This window comes from Epinephelus lanceolatus, chromosome 7 (assembly GCF_041903045.1).
Source record: "Epinephelus lanceolatus isolate andai-2023 chromosome 7, ASM4190304v1, whole genome shotgun sequence".
Lineage (NCBI taxonomy): Eukaryota > Metazoa > Chordata > Actinopteri > Perciformes > Serranidae > Epinephelus > Epinephelus lanceolatus.
Genome location: NC_135740.1, coordinates 22346821 through 22368620, shown reverse-complemented (window position 1 = coordinate 22368620; position 21800 = coordinate 22346821). Strand labels below are relative to the sequence as shown.

At 42.8% G+C, this 21800-nt stretch overlaps 2 protein-coding genes across 7 annotated transcripts; one reads left to right on the top strand and one right to left on the bottom strand.

Annotated features, from left to right (window-relative positions):
* Positions 1-74: 74 nt before the first annotated feature.
* On the bottom strand, positions 75-6546 carry LOC117261133 (myozenin-2-like). Of its 5 annotated transcripts, none has more exons than XM_033633384.2 (7): positions 6407-6545; positions 5747-5907; positions 5103-5193; positions 3902-4068; positions 2407-2560; positions 1628-1811; positions 75-863 (listed from the first exon to the last, which is right to left on the bottom strand). In XM_033633384.2, exons 2-7 carry the CDS (start codon positions 5900-5902, stop codon positions 680-682), a joined length of 936 nt encoding a protein of 311 aa, XP_033489275.1. In that variant the 5' UTR covers positions 5903-5907; positions 6407-6545; the 3' UTR covers positions 75-679. The 5 variants fall into 5 exon arrangements, with proteins under 5 accessions (XP_033489275.1, XP_033489276.1, XP_033489274.1 ...); XM_033633385.2 differs by having other exon boundaries at positions 2479-2560; XM_033633383.2 differs by having other exon boundaries at positions 6395-6515.
* A 1469-nt stretch (positions 6547-8015) lies between these two features.
* Positions 8016-21780, top strand: LOC117260503 (soluble guanylate cyclase 88E-like). 2 transcript variants are annotated; one of them, XM_078169301.1, is made up of 19 exons: positions 8016-8078; positions 8224-8429; positions 8616-8756; positions 11060-11199; positions 11343-11477; positions 13142-13265; positions 13358-13477; positions 13613-13697; positions 14076-14162; positions 16195-16312; positions 16907-17036; positions 17225-17371; positions 18992-19138; positions 19212-19368; positions 19438-19547; positions 19645-19734; positions 20378-20536; positions 20655-20792; positions 20965-21780. In XM_078169301.1, exons 2-19 carry the CDS (start codon positions 8310-8312, stop codon positions 21115-21117), a joined length of 2301 nt encoding a protein of 766 aa, XP_078025427.1. In that variant the 5' UTR covers positions 8016-8078; positions 8224-8309; the 3' UTR covers positions 21118-21780. The 2 variants fall into 2 exon arrangements, with proteins under 2 accessions (XP_078025427.1, XP_033488343.2); XM_033632452.2 differs by having other exon boundaries at positions 8017-8078; positions 13613-13730.
* Positions 21781-21800: the final 20 nt, after the last annotated feature.

Sequence of the window (21800 nt, the reverse complement as noted above, 5' to 3'; positions counted from 1 at the left end):
TGCGAATTTGAGGGGAAAAAATCATGGCCTTGAATGTTTTTTAAATAGCTGGCACAAACATGAATCATTGAAAGTGCTTGGATTTTTTTATTTTGTGCAAGAGTAAAAAATGTAGTTCTTCTGATATTGTCAGTCATCACTGTATCAGCACATTTGAGAGGCATTCATACATTTAAGCCTCTCTGTTTTTAATTGTGTAATTAACCTTGATCCATGTTTCAAGCTTTTCCGCGTTGGGTCTTAAAATGGGCCTGGAAAGTCCTTGAATTTGATGTTGATCAAGGTGTGGGAACCCTGATTTGCTCTTGCACAGTATTACTGGACAAAGGGGGAGATGAAGATGTAAAGTTACAGCGTATAAATGATGAGATGCAGACTGGGAGAGGGGACAGAAGGGTGTCAGGTATTGACTGATGGGATCAGATACTGCGAAGGATAGCAAAAGGAAAGCTGTTGAGCTTGTGGCAGCGTTGTCAGGGACTCGACTGTAGTGATGAACAGATTCCAACAGTCAGGGTTTACCTCGTCTGGCCAAGCAGCAGCAAACCACTTTATGTATCATGCAGGAGTGTTTCTCTCTCTCCTGCAGTGCCCACTGATTAACAGAGGTATCATCTTTGCAGAAAGTGAGCAGCAAGCATAGATCAGTGCTTTAGTCTTAAGCTGATCAGCCCCCTTTTCATAGTTCATTAGATTCAGGGCAGTGATCAGTGCCCCATCCCCTGGGTGCTCTGTTGAAGTTGGGCCGTCGACACATGCGCTCCAGAGCGATGCCCGGCAGGTTCTGGGATTCCACCGCCTCAAAGCCAATCACTGGGATGACCCTCCTGCTGGCCATAGCTCCTCCGAATGGCATGGCGGATCTGAGAGACAAAAAAGAGTTGTTACTAAGCAGGCTGAGTGCGTTGTGTTTCATGGTCCTGACAGAACATGACCCGAGGTATCACATGGCTCAGCCTCCTTCCCGTAAAGGGGGAAACTTTCAAATAATACATGATATCCAATCTGGTCAGCTCTGATTTGAACCAGAAAGTCAGCTGGCATTTAGGATGACTCAAACTGGGTGTGGGCTGAACTTTTACTCCTTGTGTAGCCGCTCTGACCATTAGAGTTTAGATTTAATTAAGGCTTCACAATAATCTTAAGGGCGTAAACAGATCCGTCCACAGGGGGTACAGTTCCAGACTGGCTGGCAGAAACCGACTGATTGACAGCCTTAATTGAGTAAAGTCAGAGTTTGTCTTCCATACATTCTCCATTTCTCCATCTGCCCAAGCTTAACCTTTGTGGTGCCTCGCTGCTGCGATGCGATTCCTTGTGTGCCAGGAGAAAGGTGATTCCCTTTCGTGCGTAATCTGTCTTGTGAGGGGCATTAAAAGCTGGCAGCCCCCTCAGTGGATCATCTTTCAAGAGCCAAGGTTCAAAATAGCCATCACGCAGCAACACTCCCAAGGAGGTGCAGGCCAGAGATTCATTTTCAAACTGGAAACATGGAGTGGAGCCGAGGGAGGAGATGATTGTGATGGATGATACGGTTAGGTCATCTGCGGGTCTATTTGAGGATGGGTGGGTCTGACCGCCTGTTCCTCCGACTGAATAGGATTTAACAAATCAAAGGCAGATTTACCTGTTGAAGCACCTGTAGTTGGCTGGTTGTAGCCCTTGTGGGAGCTGGGGCAGCTGGGTATAGATGGTGTTCAGGAGCTCTGTGTTGTCTCCCAAAGCCTCTCTCCATGGGGAACTGAAGGATTTGGGGATTATTGTTGTGTTGAACTTCTCATGAGGAATATCTTTGAGAGGACCAGAATATCCTGATAAAAACAAGTCCAATGTCAGTCAATAAAAATGACATACAACTATGGGTAAAATCAAAGCTTTGTTACTTTAATTTGGGGTAATTTTTAAATTCAGTATAAGCTAAATAAATCTCCCCTTTGTTCAGAAAAAAAAGATTCCTTTGGTTTTAAAACTAATAACCAAACCCATTAGGTAACTTCAGAGAAAGCAAGCCCCAACAAAGCACCAACAGATCTAATATTCATATAAATCTCTTTGATGTCACTCCTGTCAACAATAGCAACTACAGTAATTAGATCTCAGTGTGAATCCCGGATAATAAACAGAGCTCAGCTCGCTGTCAGTCAGACTGTAAGCAGTGCCTTCTGTCAGGACTAATACACAACAGCACTCAGCAAAGATGCTCACATAACTGCTTTCTGCAAACTGCCAGCTCTCCTGGCACTGATAATAGGAAAAGTAATTTATTTGCTCAATAAATTTCCATATGAAAAGTGAACACTAGCAAAAGTAAGATGCAGTGTCCATGCATTGCCAAAGCGTTCGGCATGGTGGTGAGTTAGTTCTGTGGCAGTCTGTGGCTTTACGTTACCGTGTGTTACCATTTACCTGGAGCGAGGACATCAGGACTGCCCTTCTTTGCTACAGTCTTCTGAAGGTTCATGACCAGGCTATGCTTACCAGGGATGGAGAAAGTCTGGTTCTCTTTTCCTCCCTGCAGCTCTGGGATGACCTGTGGGGGAGGAATGGCTTCTGCATGGACCTGGGAAATGGACAGTGTTGGATATCTGTGAATTTATGTCAATATTCAAAGGTTTATTTGTCGCATATTTTCAACATGTGCAGTGAAGGGATGGCATACTATTTTTATTATTTAAATTATAAATATATGTAATATCATGGAGGTAGGAAGGTGTTTCAAAAGAAAGCCTGCATTAAAAACTTAAAAGCAGTTAAAGACACCACTGAATTGTGTTACGGGAAGTTAAAGCTTTTTTGGATCTTGTCCCAAACTGAAGACAAAGAGTTATTCATCAGCCTCCGCTGCTCCCATATTGTCCATTTGTCTCGCTAACAAGTGCATTACTAAACTGCTGGAGTACCCCTGTAACATTTCCTCTTAAAAAGGGTAATTGGTTATTAAGGATATTCCTGTCTGATTAAAAATAATTTCCCATTACTCATGTATATTCACTCATCAAGGCGCGTTTTGCGCGTGCAGCTATTGTGATAAGATGATAAATGTCTGTTAGTGTACTCCAAAGACAGAAGACAGCAGACACTGAGAAAGGTCACATAAGAGTCAGACTTCGCTGGCCATTAATCGTAGCTCTTTGATCAATACTGCAAGGAGCTGTTATTAAGAATTAAAGGACTACTTCACCCACAAAATGATCATTCGTATATCAATTATTCAACTGCTCTACTTGAATTTGTGGCGAACGCTCTCACATGCCTCTATGGTGAACAAAGAATCCAAAAAACTGAGGAAATTCATGATTAATCGGATGAAAAGGCATGTGTGTTTAACTATATCAAAACATCTATTTACAAGCTCTCACACAACCCATACAGTGTAATCCAAGTCTCATTTATCCAGTTGTATGCTCAGTGCTTCCCCAAAGCATGCATTTTTGCTAAAACCCTACTATTTAAAACACTTCTGCATAAACAGTCTTGTGCACAGACAAGCAGCGTCCCAGGGTAAGTGCGCTACTTGTATGCGGAGGTGTTTTAAATAGTAAGGTGTTAGCAAAAATGCATGTTTGGGAAGCACGGTGCACACAACTGGATAAATAGATCGTACTGCATGAGAGTTTGTAAACAGATGCTTTCTGCAGCTGTTAAATTTGGCCCCCTCTTACTCCACTTCATCAAGACTTTTCTCAGTTTTTGGATTCTTCATTCACCGCGGAGGCAGTTCTCTTCACAAACTCAGTGTTACGCGTGGTGAGTAACTAATACGCAGATGATCATTTTGTGGATGAAGTATTCCTTTAACCACATCTCAGAAATACAGGTGCATTGTTCTGGGTGTGTAGGTCGCAGTGAGGTCAGTGGATAGGGGTCGTTGTGTGTTATGCTCCATCTCTCAGTTCCTCACAGTGTTGGTTTTGTAAACAGGACCATTTGCAGCATCCTCCAGTGTGAACTTCTCCACCCTCTTCTGTCTCTCCTGAAACATGCGAGAGCCCCGATTAGACGGGAGGTTGAGCTCCTCCATCATCACGTCCTTTGGAACGCTGATCTTCTTCCCAAGGTTCAGACCCCCTGGCACAACATGGCAGACAAATGACGATGCTTTAATAAGTCATTACATTTAATCTCCTCATGCATTTTCAAAATGGAAGTATCAGAGCAGAGATGTCTGTTTGCCGCAGGTCTTTATGCTGTGTGGCGTAGCATGGGGTGAAGAGGTGACTCTAACCTTGCATAAATACATCATGACATTTAGTTGTTAGTGCAAAGGCAATGATAACAGCAACTTCCAGACATTCGGAAAGAGAAGGGAAGTAACACAGACTAATAAGGACCTTTGGCACAATGTCTCCTCTGATCTTCTTGTTTCTGTCGACTTTAAACAGCTGAGGGGCACTGATATAAAAAAAGCCAAACTGTGTGCAGCATTACTAAGTTGGTATCCGCACAGCTTTTGCTCAAGGTCTCTTCTCGTGTTATATCATGGCACAGCGGAGGGTCTGAAATAGCCTTGAGATGATGTCAAGGGGTGTGTAATGTTTGTTGTGGTCCAGGGTTGCATGGGTAACTGGGCATATAAATAGGATCTTTGGATGAAAGACTCATGTAAGAGCGGATGGCCCTCTTTCTCGCACATAAAAAAAAATGTTAGGAGAAGTCTGTGCATGTGCCGCCCTTGAGGCGCTGCCTTTGATTGTCCTGAGCAAAATTCAGTGGTGGGAGTCAAATTTTGCTGAGTTTAGGAGACTTGGTTTCAAAGCTGGCAGGCAGTGCTAGAAAACAAACAAATGGGATAGTCCCTGCTGGAATGTTTGGAGAAATTCAACAACACACTGGCACTCCTGGGATTTTGGGTGTAGTGCCATATCACATGTGTCCCCACTCTGGGGTTACACACTTTGATGTTTGGCTTAATTACATCTGACAGCCTGGGCTTGTGATCACACAGTATGACTGTTTGAATATGGGTTTAAATACATGCAAGAGCATACCAATTTCTTGACACAATATGTAAACTAATAAGTGCATTAGCTTACTTCCAAATATTGCAGATGTGTGTGTCAGTTCTGTTTCAAATTAACTCATCACACCCCATTGACACTTACCTCCCCTGGCCCCCTTAGACAGAGCCTTAGCCTGCAACATCCTCTGCTTGGTCATGTCATCCAGGCCTGACTGCATCATCATTATCTTCCTCTGATGGACACAGATGTTGTCATGTGAATTATTTTAAGGAAATTACTATTTCATAAGGATTTTTCTAAATTGTTTTATGATACTTATTTAGTGTCAAAAGCAAGAAAAAGTCTCCTGTATCTTAAACTCAGATATACCACAAGTCCTAAGGGCACCTCCATTATGTTGTGAGTAAATTACATCAGTCATGTGCTTTGACGTCATGTCTCCAGGAAATGCCTGTACTGATATTTTGCTAAAAGGGACACTTCAGTCCAAATTCAAAAATACATATTTTTCAGTAGTGCTATTTATCAGTAGATTGTAGAGATATAGACATAGAGATGTCTGCCTTCTCTCCAATATAATGGGACTACGTGGCACTCGGCTGGCGGGGCTCAAAGTGCCCAAAAATAATCCACAGACCTTGTTGTGAGCAGCTTCACGCTCAAACTATTTTCTCTCTACCAAGCTACACCATGCAGATGAAAGCTGCATCTACTGTTAGCTCACCTAGCACAAATAAGCTAGCTAACGTCGACGCTTAGCCAAGGTTGATGCCGTTACTGCTTACATCTCGCATTGTCACAAGCCTCTCGTCCATGAGTCGATGCACGTCTCCTTCTGCGCGGTGATCTGGTTGGCAGGTGTAGTTTGGAAGACAGAAAATAGTCCCTTCATGAAACTGCTCACAATAAGGTCTGTGGGTTATCCTGAGTAACCGGGCCATGATTTCTGGAAAGAGACATTGCTGTTAAGTTTTTAAAATGTATTTTTTTTTGGCGCTTTGAGCACCACAAGCCGAGTGCCATCTAGTTTCATTATATTGGAGAGAAGGCAGACATTTCTATGGCTGATATCCAACAACTCACACCAGAACAGCGTAGACTGATAAATAGCACCACAGGTAAGAGGAAAAATATGTTTTAAATTTTGGGCTGAACTGTCCCTTTAAGTTTCTAAAATCAAATTATTTATTTTCTATTTTAAGTAAACTGCCTTTTCTGCATTCATTTCATTATAACAATATAAATTAAAAGTGTCACATTGTAGCAAAACCACTGTGCATCTTCCTCTCCAGCATTTCCCACCAAGTTCCCTGTTTACAGTTCATCTAAGGACCTGGTGGCTTCCCCAGTTTACTCTCTGGTCAGTCAGACTATAAGTAACACCCTCTGTCACTGCTAATATTGAACATAATAAAGGCCTACATGTCCCTCACCTCAGTCCTTACCTATGTCTCCTGCCTGCCTGTATGTCGGGTGCTGGAGCTGGTCTGGATGGTCGTGTGGTTTGTCCCGTACTGGAGCTGGGATGCTTTCACGCTCCACTCAGACTCTCCTCAGCAAAGAAGGAACAGTCTGTATAAAACTCATCGCGGGATGCCTCGGGTACTTACCTCACTGGGTTATTTTAGCAGAGGGATAAGAGGGTGGATGGAGGGAGCGTTTAGGGGGAGGGTATAAAAGGGTAATCAAGGCGAAGGGGCAAGTATAAAGATTTACATCCTGACCTCAAGTCTCTTTGTAATAAAAATATGATCCCCTCTCTCTCTCTCTCTCTCTCTCTCTCTCTCTCTGTATGATAACAGCTGCTGTCCAGACAGTAACACTGAGCTCTCAGAGAGGTCAAACATCCAGCCTCTCCACTGCAAACGGGCACACACACACACACACACACACACACGCACGCACACACACACACACACACAATTTCTATTTCTCCCCTCCTGTAAAGCTCTTTGTTACAACTCTGCCACATAGCTGCTTAAAAGCACGCTCACCATATGTTTCCCACATACACACAGTTTTACAGAAGCCGCTGTAAAATTAATGAGGTCACTGCGATCAAAGGTTGTGATTCACTTTAGCAGTTTGAGGTCAAAGGTTTAAGTCTGTGACAGTTTGCTCCTCCATTTTTGACGGCGTCAGACTGTTGACATCGTTTTATGTCACCCTGCTGTGAGTTTTGGGCGTTCTTCATACCTCTCAGTTATTCAGCTGTGTAAAAGATTGTCATAAATAACAATGTTTTTGCTTACCAACTGCTGAGAAACCGTGGTTGTGAATTCTGCATAAACTCACGTTTTGTGCTACATGAGAAGGGATGCCATTTTAACTTTATATTTGCTCGGCTTTTTTGAACTCAAGTTAGTCTTTATCGAGCAGCTTTTTCCCCCCACAAATTGATTCATTGAGCTCAGCAGGAGCTCGGAGGGAAAAAAACATTTTCCTTATCCCTGTTGAGATTGGATATCGATTTCGCACCTGCCCTGCTCCACAACACTGCTATATCCCCCCCAGTGGGAAGCCTCCTGGCGTCTGAAAGAAAATGTGGAGTCATCCCGAGTCACATAAAAATCATCCGCAGACACACAATAGAAGTTGAATAGTTGCTGCCCATTAAGGGTTTATTTAAGAGTGTTTGTTTAGGAGCAAAAGCGAGTTTGCCTTAGAAAAAGAAAGCACAGTGGGTTAGCAGCCTCCTTTTAACAAAGCTTTTGTGTGGCACTGGATCACACTGAGCCTTAGTGATTCGAATCAATTTCTCACTTTCATTTTATTTAAAGCGTTTTCTTCTTAAATTTCATTACAAATGGGGTTATTATGACAAAATGTCTGCGATAATTCAATGATTTACAATGTAATGTCTTTAAAAAGGACAGTAACAAGATTATTGTGATCTGTGACTGGTGTCATCTGTGTTTGAGAGGTAGCTTCCACAGTGTGTTCATGTCACATAAAGAGAGGTGCCACCAGGTGCTGACAGCTGACACACGAACAATAGAGGCCCATTCAGACTCAAGGGCTTGTGCCATTAAGGCACCTTTAAAACGTTTTGCCCTGTTGGCCTTCAGATGAAACCTTATCTGGCTGACTAGTCTGAGGAAGTTCCAAACTCCACAGGTAACGTTGAGAGCAAGGGAAAACAAAAACAGCAATATTCAGCGTACAGCTTTTTATAACTTCACAGCTGAGAGCTAAACGCATTAAAATTCAGCTCGCAGCGCTGGAAAAGTCATCTTTCGGAACTTTTGTTATTCGCTTGCAGGTGCCTTTGGGAGGACTGTTGGAAGTCAATCAGTTGGGGAGCTGTCTTGACGGTGCTCAGTTTGAGCTCCAATCCAGAGAGACATAATGTATGGGCTGCTGTGTGAGAGTCTTCACGACTTCATCAAGGAGTCGTACGGAGACGATGTGTGGAAGCTGGTCAGAGAAAGAGCCGATGTCAGGTTGCACTCTTTTGTCACCCACCAGGTACAGTGTCTGACACGAGTGATATAATTCCGTCTGTGTGCACTGAATAGTAATATGTGCTGTCTGTGCGCATCCACATCAACCTGTCTGCAGTTTCTGTCACTCTGTCTGCTTTTGTTTGAGGCTTTATAGTCCTGATGTCAAAAGAAATATTTTTTTTATAAGATAAGGTCTGTGTGTCTGCAGGTGTATAGTGAGAGTGTGATTCCTCGGATTGCAAAGGCAGCCAGTGGAGTGACAGGGACGCCCTACAATGAGCTGATGAACTCCTGGGGTGTCTACTTCCTGGGCTTTGTTGGAAAGTACGGCTATGACAGGATCCTCAAGGTGAAGAAAGATCTCTCGCTCAAACCTGTCAGAACTGTTTTGTCTTTGGTAGATGTGTGAGGAAATTCTTAAACACCCAGGGAGCTATGTATCCTTAAAACTGCTTTTGTGCTAGTGGAAATGTTTTGGTTTGTAAATCTTTGCATTTATTATTGTCTCATATATATATTATAGTCAATGAGGAAGGAAGATGTGACTCAAAATCTAAAGTATGTGGTTTCTAAAATACGTGGTCAAAATGTCTGCAGCAAAGTGCAAGATATCCTGATTTGTAGTCACTTTTCACCTATTTAAATTGAGGTGAGCTTTCTTCTATCGATACCTTCCAAGACCCAGCACTACAGGGGTGCCAGGAGAATTCCCCCCAAAAGAAATTTTAAAAACCTTAACAATAAACTGACCAATTTGGAGCCTTTTGAGAGAAAAATCTTAGATCATGAGTTCTCAAAGTTTTGATGGCTGAGTGCCGTTTTTGAAAACCATCATATGATTGAGGGCCACAAAGGAAAAGTACACATAGATGTTTTAATGACATATTATACTATAACTTTTTCAAAATTATATTTTTATGACATACGAACACTTAAAAAAAGAAAACTGTAATAATTAACAGTGACAAAACCAACATAGCTTTCATATTAAAGCCTGTTCATATTCTGAAGTTGTTGAATACCGCTGCTTTGTCAGTGATTTCGGTGTCAGATACCTGATGCCAAAAGCCACCTCTTGTGGAGATAGAATACATGGCCAGGTGGCATCAGTATGTAATGCAGCTGGACATAACTTTTTGCGTTGTTATGACACACTGCTGGTCAGCTGGATGGCACCTGTCGCAGCGGTATGATACACCGCAGGATGGCGTCAAGTTGAAATGCTGTCAGTAATGACGAATGAACATAAGAAACTAGAAAGTCCCTATAGGGTGGAGGGGGGGATGGTGGATGGGTTCAACAAATCCTGGACTTTCGCCTTAGAGCCTGGTGTTTGCTTCCCAAATGCCAAACCAATTTTTTTTTTTCTAGACGTAACCACATGCTTTTCTTGCCTAAACCCACGTGCTTCTGTTGTCGTCCAGTTGGTATAGAATAGAATAAAATAGCTTTATTGTCATTGTACATGCACAACGAAATTGAATTCAACTCCTCAGTACAAGAGCTTATAAAAACAATTACAAAATATATGGTAGAAAGTAAAAAAGTAACAAATATGAAACTGAAAAAACAGGCAGGGTATTCCACCTATTGGCACAAATCCCTGATATTGCACTGAAGCATATTGTCACAGTCAAACCTTAGTGCATTTATTCAAGTGCAACTATTGCTTTGGATCAAAGCTGTTTTTTAACCTGCTTGTCCTTGTTTTAACTGTCCTGTATCTCCTGCTCGAGGGCAGCAGTTCAAACAGATGGTGTCCTGAGTGGGATGGGTCCTTGAGAATGTTTTGGGCCTCTCTGAGGCAGCGGGAACTGAAGCAGGTCCTGGAAAGTCAACAACAGATGCAGGAGGATACCTAGCGTGTAATATGTCCTCTAACAAAGCAGCAATGTGTGACAACTTGGGATGAGAATGTGTTGCATATTACATGCTAGTTTTCCACTTTTAAATACATTTTAAAGCGATTCAATAGAGAGACAGTGATGGTACCTACTTTTCCACAGCAGTGAGCAAGGGCTTCAGCTGGGGTACGACCATGCCACTTGCACAAACCACACACAGAGCTGCAGAACACCATTATACCAGAATCAGTAGTAATAACAATGGCAATTTGTTAAAAGTTAACAAAATGATAACATTTGCTATAGTGGGGGAGCTTATTTGAATATTGGGGGGGATTTGTCCCCCCCTAGTATATATTATAATTGCCCTGGCTTGTATGAGTCAAGCTCCAAAAATACTCACCCTAATTTTGTTTTAATGATTTGTCCCTGAGCGTAAGCTAAGACAACTCTGATGACATCTATAGGGTTCTTTTTTTTCTCTAGTTTTCCCCCAGGACCTCAGAAGACATTATGCAACTGCTTTTACAGGCTGAGTAGTTCAGCTCATGACAAGAAAACTGAACATTGACTTTAAAAGTACTATCATAAAAAGGTAGGACAACTACGGTCTGTCACCAGTGGTGTAGTTGTAGTTGCTGAGGTGGGTGTAGTGCGAGGTAAATGGATACGTTATTGAGGAGGAAGTGGGTTTACACTCCCATATATGATGGCCTTTTGCCTGATTCTTTGACTATAAAAGGATGTGGGTAAACCCTGTGTATGTGCGTATACCCTCCACTACACCACCCCCTGTCTCTGCCTTCAGGTGCTAGGCCGTCATGTACGTGACTTTGTCAACGGCCTTGATAACCTCCATGAGTACCTGCGCTTCAGCTACCCCAAGGTGCAGCCTCCAACCTTCTTCTGCCAGGAGGAGTCAGCCACTGGAGTCACCCTGCACTACAGGTCTGAGACGAGGAAGGACGAGGAAGATGGCAGAGAAATTGATAGAATATCAGGCATCAGACATAAGAACAGGGCACACAGAGAGAAAGCTGTGATCAATTTACTTCCAGTGATATTGAATTTTCTGCCTCTGTGACCGGCAGGAGTAAGCGCAAAGGCTATCTGCACTACGCCATGGGTCAGCTCAGGCAGATGGGGAAACAGTTCTACGACACCGACATCCATGTGGAGGTGCTGTCTGAGCAGATGGTCGGAGACTACTCCCATGTCACCATGAGGTACACACACACACACACACACACACACACACAAAGCTTTTTTACACTCAGTGATGGAAAGTAACATTTACTCGACTCCTGTTCATAAGCAGATTTTGAGGTATTTTTGAGTATTTCTATTTAATACTACTTCATAGCCCACTACATTTAAGAAGAAAATATTGTATTTTTTTATGCCACTATCTATATTTATCTATATATAAACAAAAAAAAACTAACCCAGGAGTTACCATTCTTTTTGGCTTGTGACCCCTTAAGAAGAAAGCAATGTCTAGCTGGGGTCCTTTGTCATGTTTCAGTTGTTAGCACCTTCACCAAATAGATATTTCCCTCTCAACTTCTGAGATGACCTCATTTAAAAACTGTTTAAGTCCTAAAGAGGCACAGTGATTTAATGGTCAACAAAAAAATGGCAAAGATTATTTAAACAGCCTAAAAATGACACATTCATGTAGCAGAATTATGTTTTATCTTCTGTACTGCCCCATGAATCATCTCATGATGCCTCACATTTATCTTGTGATGGTTGTAGGTGCCTGACCCACAGTTTGAGAACTACTGGACATAACTACCAAACTGTATATACACAGTGGTTAAAGGTAGCTATGCAAGATGGTACATACAACCCAAAATTTAACTTCATTACACTGGCTACCTTAAAATCAATTTTAAAATTTTAATTTTAACTTTGAAGGCCTGGATGGGACTGACTTCTGACTATGTCAGTGAAAGTTTAATCCCACATGAAGCTAAGTGTGAAGTCTAAGATCCAAGTTAGAGGTTCCAAAATCTGGCCTGAAAACCAAGGGGCAACCGCATCTTTGCTATCAGGGCATGTCGCTCTGGAGTGATTTGCTGGAGGAGGTCAGGGAAGCCACATTGTTGTACTCTTTTAAAAATGCACTTTTAAAATGTGTGTCTATTTAATTCCTTGCTGTGTATGTCTATTATTGTATCTTCTTTATATATCTTATCATATCTTTTTTTTAGTTTATTCTTACTTTTGTGCTCTTTTTATTTTGCTTTTTTTTTTTACTATCATTGTATCATCATGTGATAATAATTATTATCATTATTTTCATTATTACACTTGGGCTAGCACTAACCACAACAGCATTTTAAAAATATCAAGATATATATATTGTTTATCAAGATATAGCCTAAACATATCATGATATAATTTTCAGGACATGCCGCCCAGCCCTATCAGGTATCAATCTAATAATGAAACATATAAAGGTATGCCACTTACAGGGACAGTTTTTTTGTGCAGACTGAATACTTAAACTTCTGATACTTTACGCACAATTTCTTCTTGATAATTCTTCTCTACTTTTACTCAAATACATTTTTGAAACCAGTAATTTTACTTGCAGTATAGTATTTTCACTTTAAGTAAAGGATCTAGATTCAAGAGTCATTCAAGATTAAAGACTTTCATGTCCCAGAGGGGAAATTTGCTTCACAGACAGTATTCTGACACAAATACATCAAATCATATACAACACATCTCCTACACTGTCACCACGAATTATGGGAAAAGACAATGCAATGACAGCAGGTGGAACAAAGGTAAGTCTGCATCTATTTGGATCAATCTGGATCTGGATACAAATACTTTTCATCAATCTTTATAAAACATAATGATCTGTGTGTCTGTGCAGACTGAACTTTGACAACTCAGCCTACCGCTACATCATGAAGGAGGATGAGGAGGAGCAGGAGATTCTGCCCATCACCTCAGACTTCTTCTTTGAGGTCTTCCCCTTTAACATCGTCTTCAGACAGGTGATCCTACTGAGCTGTCTTCCTAAACTCACCTAATGAATGAAATGAAGCATAAAGGAATTTATAATCACTGCAATTTTTTGATTCTTTAGGACATGGTGGTGCATAATGTTGGCTCAGGCCTGGCTACTGTCTTCCCTGATCTGGATGGGAAGAAGATCAATGATGCCTTTTTGCTGGCTCGCCCCCTAGTGGAGTTCACCTGGAACATGGTGAGACACCACTTTACATGTTTCCCTTTTAGACAGGGAGAATTCAATGTTTCCAGCTGACTGTATGTTAACACATTAGCTTTAGACTGTGTGCTGACAAGTGCTCAGTATACTGATGTGGTGATCTGTGCACAGATCATCTCCCACCCCAACAACCTGTTTGAGATCATGTCCAAGGAGCCTGTGAAGAGAGAGAGGAACCTTCACAACCGAGTCCAGAGTAAGAGGGGGAGCCATGCAAACACTCGCAGGGGTGTGTGTCTGGTGGGCGAGGACTCTCTGGCTCTTGGTCAGATCAATTTCACCGCAGTCAGTCTCAGAAGACACGCTTGATTTCAGTTTCATTAAGTAACAAAATAGAGCAGGTGTTCAGTAAAATGGATGTCTGTTCTTGTACGATAGCTCCAACATCAACATTTCTGAATTATAGTTGAGAGTTTAGGAGGTCTTGCAGTTGCAGAAATTGAATTGTTTGATGTCTTGATTCAAGTTAAATTGATTGAGTTCAGTGGAACTGATCCCAGCCCTGGCTGTCATGGGTGGAGGGTGGAAATGTGAATGTTTGTGGCTCTGATAGTTTTACCCTGTTTTCCCACAGATTCAGACTATGAAAATGCCAATCGCTCTGCTGACGTAGACGTGGAGCTCATGGCTTTCCAGTCCATCATTGGAGATGATTACAAAGGTCATAACCTTTTCAAACAGCACGCAGTGAGATCTGAGCAGACACTAAACTATAGGCTGGCTGACATTATTAATACAATAACAATATTAAACTGAACTAGTAAAGACACAGACACATTAAACTAAAAACGTTTCACTTCAAATGAATAGTTTGACCCTTTGGAAAACATAATTATTTGCTTTGACAGTTGCTGAGTTGATGGGAAGTTCCATTCATTACATAACCGCTCTCATGCCTGTACGTTCTATACGAAGCTGGAGCCAGCAGTAGGTTAACGAAGCTTAGCATAAGGATAGGAAAGAGCTAGCCGGGCCAAAGGTGACAAAAATCTGCCTAAAGCTCCATTATTAACATTTTATATCTTGTATGTTAACAAACTGTTTGGCTGCCAGGTAACCAGTGGATACTCCAGGAAGTTAATGCTCCCATCCAGGAAATAGTCCAGCACAAAACCTACTGAAAGCCATTAAATGTTGTTACCTTTAAGTCCCAGACAAACCAAACCTATATCAAAGTATCAATGGTGATGAAGGCCAACTGATGTATTACTTTACATTGCCAAAAAGTTGCACTTGAACACACCGCAAAGACCACAGCCAATGGCCAACTAGCACGTACATTCTGTGCTTGCATGAGTAGAAATAACTCAATAGAAGTCTGCATTTGTCTCTCAAAAAGGGGATGTGGAAGACCAACGGGGTGAATTCAAGATGCTAGTTAGTCAGTTAGCACAATACAACCTGATGTTGAAAGAACAATTGATACTACCCATGTGCTAGCGAACTATAACACAAACAATTACAAACTGTTTGTGCTAAAGAGCTCAATGGCTAAAGAATAATCTTACCCAATATAACCAACACATTCTCACTCCTACCTCATCACATATTGACATTTGGTCATGGACTTTCCACGTCCACATACGACGTGCAAGGTACCCTGGGTGTGTTGGTTGTTGACGTTCTGGGACAAGGTGTCCAGTTCTGCCTGTTAAATGCATTGTCTTCTTTCAAAATACACTTCCTTTTTGTCAGGAAATTTAACATTTATATAAATTCTCTTTCAAAATAAACGCACTACATCGGTAGAACACCGCAAATTCACGTTTTTTTCCTTCAACAACAAACCCACGTGGTTAGGTTTAGGGAAAAACAACAGGGTTTGGCTTTGGAATCTTACGGAACGTGAACGCCGCTCTCTCTGGTGATAGTCTGTGTTTGATGGACCCATCCACCACCCCTCCCAGCTGCCCCAGTCATACTTTCTCCACCTTAACTTTCGTCCTTGTCCCACTGCATTTCCCCCTGATGCCGTAGGGTGCCATATAACTATATCGGCAACTGGCAGTGTATCATGTCGACATTAAAGGACGCCTTTTTCGTTGGTTTCTGACGCCATGAGTCAATGCCTAAGCACTGGATTTTGACGACTTTGGGGGTGAGACCCAGCTCATATAACACATTTGTTTTGATCTCATGCCCTTTTGACTTCAGTTGTTTATCTGTTTTCCTCACTACCGTTTTTATTCTTGTCCACTGAGCTGAATTGCCAGTTATTTTACTCACCAATGGGCTCTGCCGTCTCCGACTCAACATGCTGAATCAGCTGACAAAGGCCGACTAGTGTCAAGCTAGGGCAACAGGTGCTCACCGATGGCCTGACATTGACGGACATTTGACAATTGGCTTGGTACGTCAGGGCCTTTAGACAGAGCCAGGCTAGCTCTTTCCCCCTGTTCCCACCCACTTACTTATGCTAAGCTATGCTATGCTATTCTACCCTCAACCACTGGCTCAAGCTTCACATTGAACACACAAATACGAGCAATGCTATCAATCTTCTCGCCTAACTGTCGGCAAAGAAAGCAAATAAGCGCCTTCCCCAAAATGTCGAACCGTTCCTTTAAAAATGCTACACTGCCAAATCCATTAGACATAGTTAACACAGCGCAGTTATTATCTACTGCTGAAATTGAACCTGAAACACCTCTGTAAATGTTTGCTGTTGGCATTTCATCGTGCTCCTCTTTTAGACGGTAACAGTGCTAATGCGATGGAGAGCTGGGGCGATGGGAGCCGCTGCCTGAAACTAAAAGGACAAATGAGATACATGCCAGAGTGGGAGTCTATCATCTTTCTGGGAACCCCTGTGTAAGGCCCACACACACTCACAGAAACACACACAGAAACACACAGATAGACACAGATCTTTATTAAAACGCTGCAGTTGAAAAGTAAAACATTCTAAAAAGCAGCAAGAGCTAAACTGAATTACGAGGCTGGAAATAAAAGCCTGGGCAGTGAATCAAATCAGGGGCCCATTCTAACAGCACTTACCATGCATGAAATGAGCTGCTAATTAGCTTGTAATCAGACAGTGCAGCTCTTGTGAGCCTAATGGGAACCCATTTGCAACTGAGAGTGTTTTCCACAGAGTACATTACCAAAACATCTCCCTCCTCTTCTCAAACATTTTGTTTTGCAAGTAAATGCCCTTATGCCTGTATTGACAAAACTACTGAAATGTTAAACGCCACATCACACTGCTTACAGCATTTATACTGTCAGAAACTAAAAATAATACCTCTTAGAATTACTGTCTTTTAATTCCCAGATTTTTTACTGCCATTGTTATTTCTAAATGGATTCCGTAATTGTTTTAGTGCATATTATTATCATTATCGTCGCTGTAATTTGTCTATTATTTTTCTCTCTAACTGTGTGTGTGTGTGTGTGTGTGTGTAGGATGGAGAGTCTCAGTGCCATGTTTAAGACTGGCCTATACATCAACGACCTGAGCATGCACGACTCCAGCAGAGACCTGGTGCTGGCGGGCACACAGCAGTCAGAGGAGCTGAAGAGAGCTCTCATACAGGTTCACTCTGCCAACGTGCAGCTGCATTTTATATGTGTCATCAGCTCACTTGTCACTCTGCATTATGCAAAGTTGCTCTGAAGCCCTTCTTTCAGCCTGGCAGCCCCAGATCACCTACCGCCTGCAGACCTGAGATGAAACAAACTCACAGTGTTATTATTCTGTCTTGTTGCCCGCTGTGAGCGCAGGAGCAGAAGAAGTCCAGTAAGCTGGAGGAGAGCATGAAGATGTTGGACTATGAGATGAAGAAGACCGATGACCTCCTATACAGGATGATTCCCAAGCCGGTGGCTAAAAGGCTGCGCAAAGGAGAGCCAGCTGTGAACACTTGTGAGGTCAGGGTTGTAGATAGTGCCTTATATTCTTTTCACCAGGATTCATAAAGGTGCAGTCAGCTATTCTAATCCAGTACACCTTTTCTCAAATTTAGTATCTGCTCACAGTCTACCAGGTGTTCTGTGTGTGCACTGAAAAAAAAATCCCATGTTCATACAGAGCCCTATTTGGTTGCTCCTCTGTAAATGGGAAACAAACAAAGTGGCCCAGACTGAGCCACACAACACTATTCCAGCTAATCCGCAACAGGGGGCCTTCGTGCTATTGCACAGGACATGGATGTATATAGAGAAAAGCAGTGGGAGCGAGATGGATGGTAAATCTGGCACATGCTAATGTGCTGAACTCCAGAGCAAATATCAATAATCTCCCTCCCGAATAGCCAACTCCACCTTTTAACAACAGAAGCAAGCGTTTCAGTCATCCAACATTTGCTGCTCTTTGAAACATGAGTCCAACATTGTGGGACATAAAATCATTCCCTTTCTTCTTGTGAGTTAGATGAGAGGACTGATATCACTTTTGTGGTTGTATGGTAAACATGAGACTACAGCAGCTGATCAGGTTAGCTTGACACAGAGACTGGGAACACAGGGGAACAGCTCTGTACAAAGGGAAGGGATGTAGCAGTGCTGTCAAGTGGGTTCTGCTACCTTTGGACAGAACCAGGCCAAGTGGCAACTAATGTGAAATGCCAATAACTGCAGTTCCTCTAATGGCCACTTGAGGCTGGCTTTAAAACTGAGCCAATCCCCATAGACCCCCATGTTAAAATGACCAACTTTACAGCAGAAATGAACGTGTTTACAGCCTGGTACAGAAACTGTTTTGACCTCTCTCTGTACAGAAGATCCATTTTTATATAATTCACCCGTTCAAATCTTTTTAAGGCTTAAATTTATGCAGAATTAAAGGCGTGGTTGTCTGCAAGGTGTTTCAACAGTCTGTGAGTCAGATCCACCCCTCGCTACTCAAGATCTCTACCCTCTTGTCCAATTATGGTCACTACTGGCTCCGAAATCCAAAATGGCACAGAATGCCAAACTCAAGGCTTCAAAACAGGAGTCCATAAACCAGTGGGTGACATTACGGTGGCTACATCGACTATTTTCATACAGTCAATGAGCCAGGCTAACTGTTTTCATGGGTAAGATCTTCCCCCAGTTTTCAGTCTTTTGGTTAAACTAAGTTGATCACCTGCTGGCTGTAGCTTCAATTTTATCATTCAGACATGAGAGACATACACAGACACATTAGCCTTCTCAAACAACTCCCTTTAACTCACATTCATGCACCAAATCACCTAAATGTTTGGCACAATTTTCTGATTAAAGGTTGAATGTTGTCTATCACAAGGTACAAACTAAGGTTTTTACTTGCCTAAAGCAGATGGTGGCTGACTGAGTACCTAAACACACAAACACCCACGCTGTATAAATCCTCTGAATTGTAACCATTGGAGACTTTTCGCCATAGTAAAATTCAGGTTGATGGAGTGCTGCTTCCTGATGGTGCATAACAGCCCGGGCCCATGAATACCTGCCTCCCCCACCTCTGTGTGTGTGTATGCAGAATATCAACCTGCCTGCTCATCAACTCTCTTATCTCTTCTCTCTCAGGTGTTCCCAGATGTGACCATTCTCTTCAGCGATGTCGTGGGATTTACTCGCATTTGCAGCCACATCACTCCAATGCAGGTGGTCTCTATGCTCAACACTATGTACACACTGTTTGACACGCTCAGCGAGAAGCACCGCGTCTTCAAGGTTTGTGTTAGTTTTCCCCACTGTTATCTGTTAAGTGCTGCCACGTGAGAGCTGCTCTTCCTGTCTTTTCCAGGTGGAGACGATTGGAGACGCCTACATGGTGGTAGCCGGGGCTCCGGAGAAGACAAAGTATCACGCTCACAACATCTGTGACATGGCCCTGGACATGGTGCGCTCCATTGATCACCTGAAGGACCCCTCGAATGGCAACAACATACAGATTCGTGTTGGTGGGTAGAACGTGTGTCGGCCTATTTGTGTGTTTATGTCGGTGAGCTAATGTGTTGTTGTGGTTGCAGGGATCCACTCTGGGATGGTGGTGGCAGGTGTGGTGGGACACAAGATGCCACGTTACGGTCTGCACGGTGACACGGTCCACACTGCGTCTGCCATGGAGAGCAACGGAAAGGTAGGAAAGCTCAATCCGTATGTCTACTATATTCATGATGACTACAGTGATTATGTGATTTTGTTGTAACTGCCTTGTTACCCTTTATTTCATTCAGGAGATGCACATTCAGCTAAGCAGCGCCACCTACGAGCACCTGAAAGGAAGTCATTTTATTTTCGAAAGGAGGGGCACCATTACCATCAAGGTTGGGGGTCAAAGCTGTTACCACAGCAACTACACCCACCTGATTATGTGCATTCACTCAGCCACTGTAACAATATGTATTTAATATGATTTGCTGTCAGATATATGAGCAACACACAGTGTTTCCCCTTCATGTTATCTGCACATTATACACGATCAACCTGAAGCTAAACATCGAAGCTTTTAAGTCTGTGTTAACGGCAGATTTGTGTATCAGCAGTCACACATTAGAAACAGTTCTGAATCTAAAAAATACATGAAATAATAATAACTCTCAATGTTTTGGCTCTGGGGACTCAGCACACTTAGCATTCAGAGCTGGTGATCGCAGCTTGCTTGTTGATTTGCCAGTCTATTTATCACTGAGTCTGACTTTGAGGCTGTACATTCAGTGATAATGCTGGCAAAGTGACTCCCAAAGGTTTCTAAGGCAGCTGATTACAGGCGGCAATCTCAAGGAAGCGAGAGCGACTCATTTTTCATCAGGGAATTCTGATTATTAAAAATCTGCCACCTGCCATTTTCCTCCCCTCCGTAACAGAAATTGTGCCTGTGAGCATGTCTTTGAATATTTGTGCATAAGTCAGGCACCTCTGTGTCCTTGAACCTCTGTATCACTTTTTTTCATCTCTGTCTGTTTTTAGGGGAATGTTGAAATTGAGACCTACTGGCTGAAAGGAAAGAGGGACAAAGACGGGAACGCTCAGGCGGCATGTCCTCAATTTGAGACTCAGACCATCAGCAAGGCCATCAGCAAGGCCAATATCTCAGGCCCTGAGGCCCCAGGAGATGAGGAGGGCCTGGTAAAAATTCAACCAAGACATACTTGAATGGCTTACACGCTCATTTGCTTCATTGCCACCATCATCATCATGATCATGATCTCTGATTCCCTGAGTCTCCATCTGCCTTTGCCCCCAGGTGTTCCCACTGGTGGCGGGAGAGGACGAGGATGATGTCAAGTCTATTCGCTCTCATCGTATCAAGATGGAGATTTCAGGTCATTCTCTGGAGGAGTCGATGGAGGAGTGCCGGATGGAGGAGATGTCCGTTAATAAGGTGGGAGGTATTACCTGGTGGCAGGATATCTAGATTGTTAGACTTTTAATAACTCCGATTTAGATATACTATGCGGGATTGTCTGTTGCCATCTCCTCCTATTAGCTGTTAGTGCTGTTGTACACGTGCTGTTTTGTTAACCATGCACAAAACTGAACTGTTCCTTCCCCAGTCCCACTTAAAGGATGCTTTGCAGGACGGCCTTCAGGACCCTCACCTGGAACTGGACTCACCTGTGTCTGACGGCAGAGACTCCATCATGGACTCCCGTGCCAGCTCCTGCGACTCCCGCTGCTCCAAGAGTGCCACGTGCTCCGTGTCATGAACCAGACAGGTGCTAGCTGATGCTATAGGCAGGGAATTTATTTGTGTGACTGTTTCTAAACCGCTGTTTGTACAGCTCAGTAAATGTTACACCAGACAGGGATGTCATTTTTGCTGTTATTTTGGCACTCTTGTGGTGATGCCTTGACAGTCTCTCATGGTGTATTGTTACATGGCCTAGACTGTAATGCTTGATATTTCTAGTGGCCTTGTGTGGTGTTATGTTGCTCAGCAAAAAACATCAGGTCTTATTTAGTTCAGAGAACACAAAAATAAATCGCAGCTATCAGTGTGAAAATCACACTCAGATCAATTAGCAGAGTAGTCTCCTCTTTAATTAATACCTCACATCTGGTGATTCAAGGCTAAAACTTTGTACCCACTGTATAACATGATTTAATACCAAAAAGTGGTCACTGCCACGCGGTTCAGCTGCACACCAGCTCAGTAATTTCCTGTTTGTTCTGCTGCACCTTGTAGATTTGACATCTTATTTTATCCTTTGGATAAATCCCTCTGTATCTCTCCTCTGTCCCTCTCCCTCCTCCCTCCTTCATCCTGCACGTCTGGATTCATTGTTCTATATCAGTCTTGTCAAACACACAGCCACGGCACAATGTAAACGCTTGTCAGCTCAGTGAAAATAAAGCAAGATGACTGCTGAGCCGTGCGTGGATCCGTTTG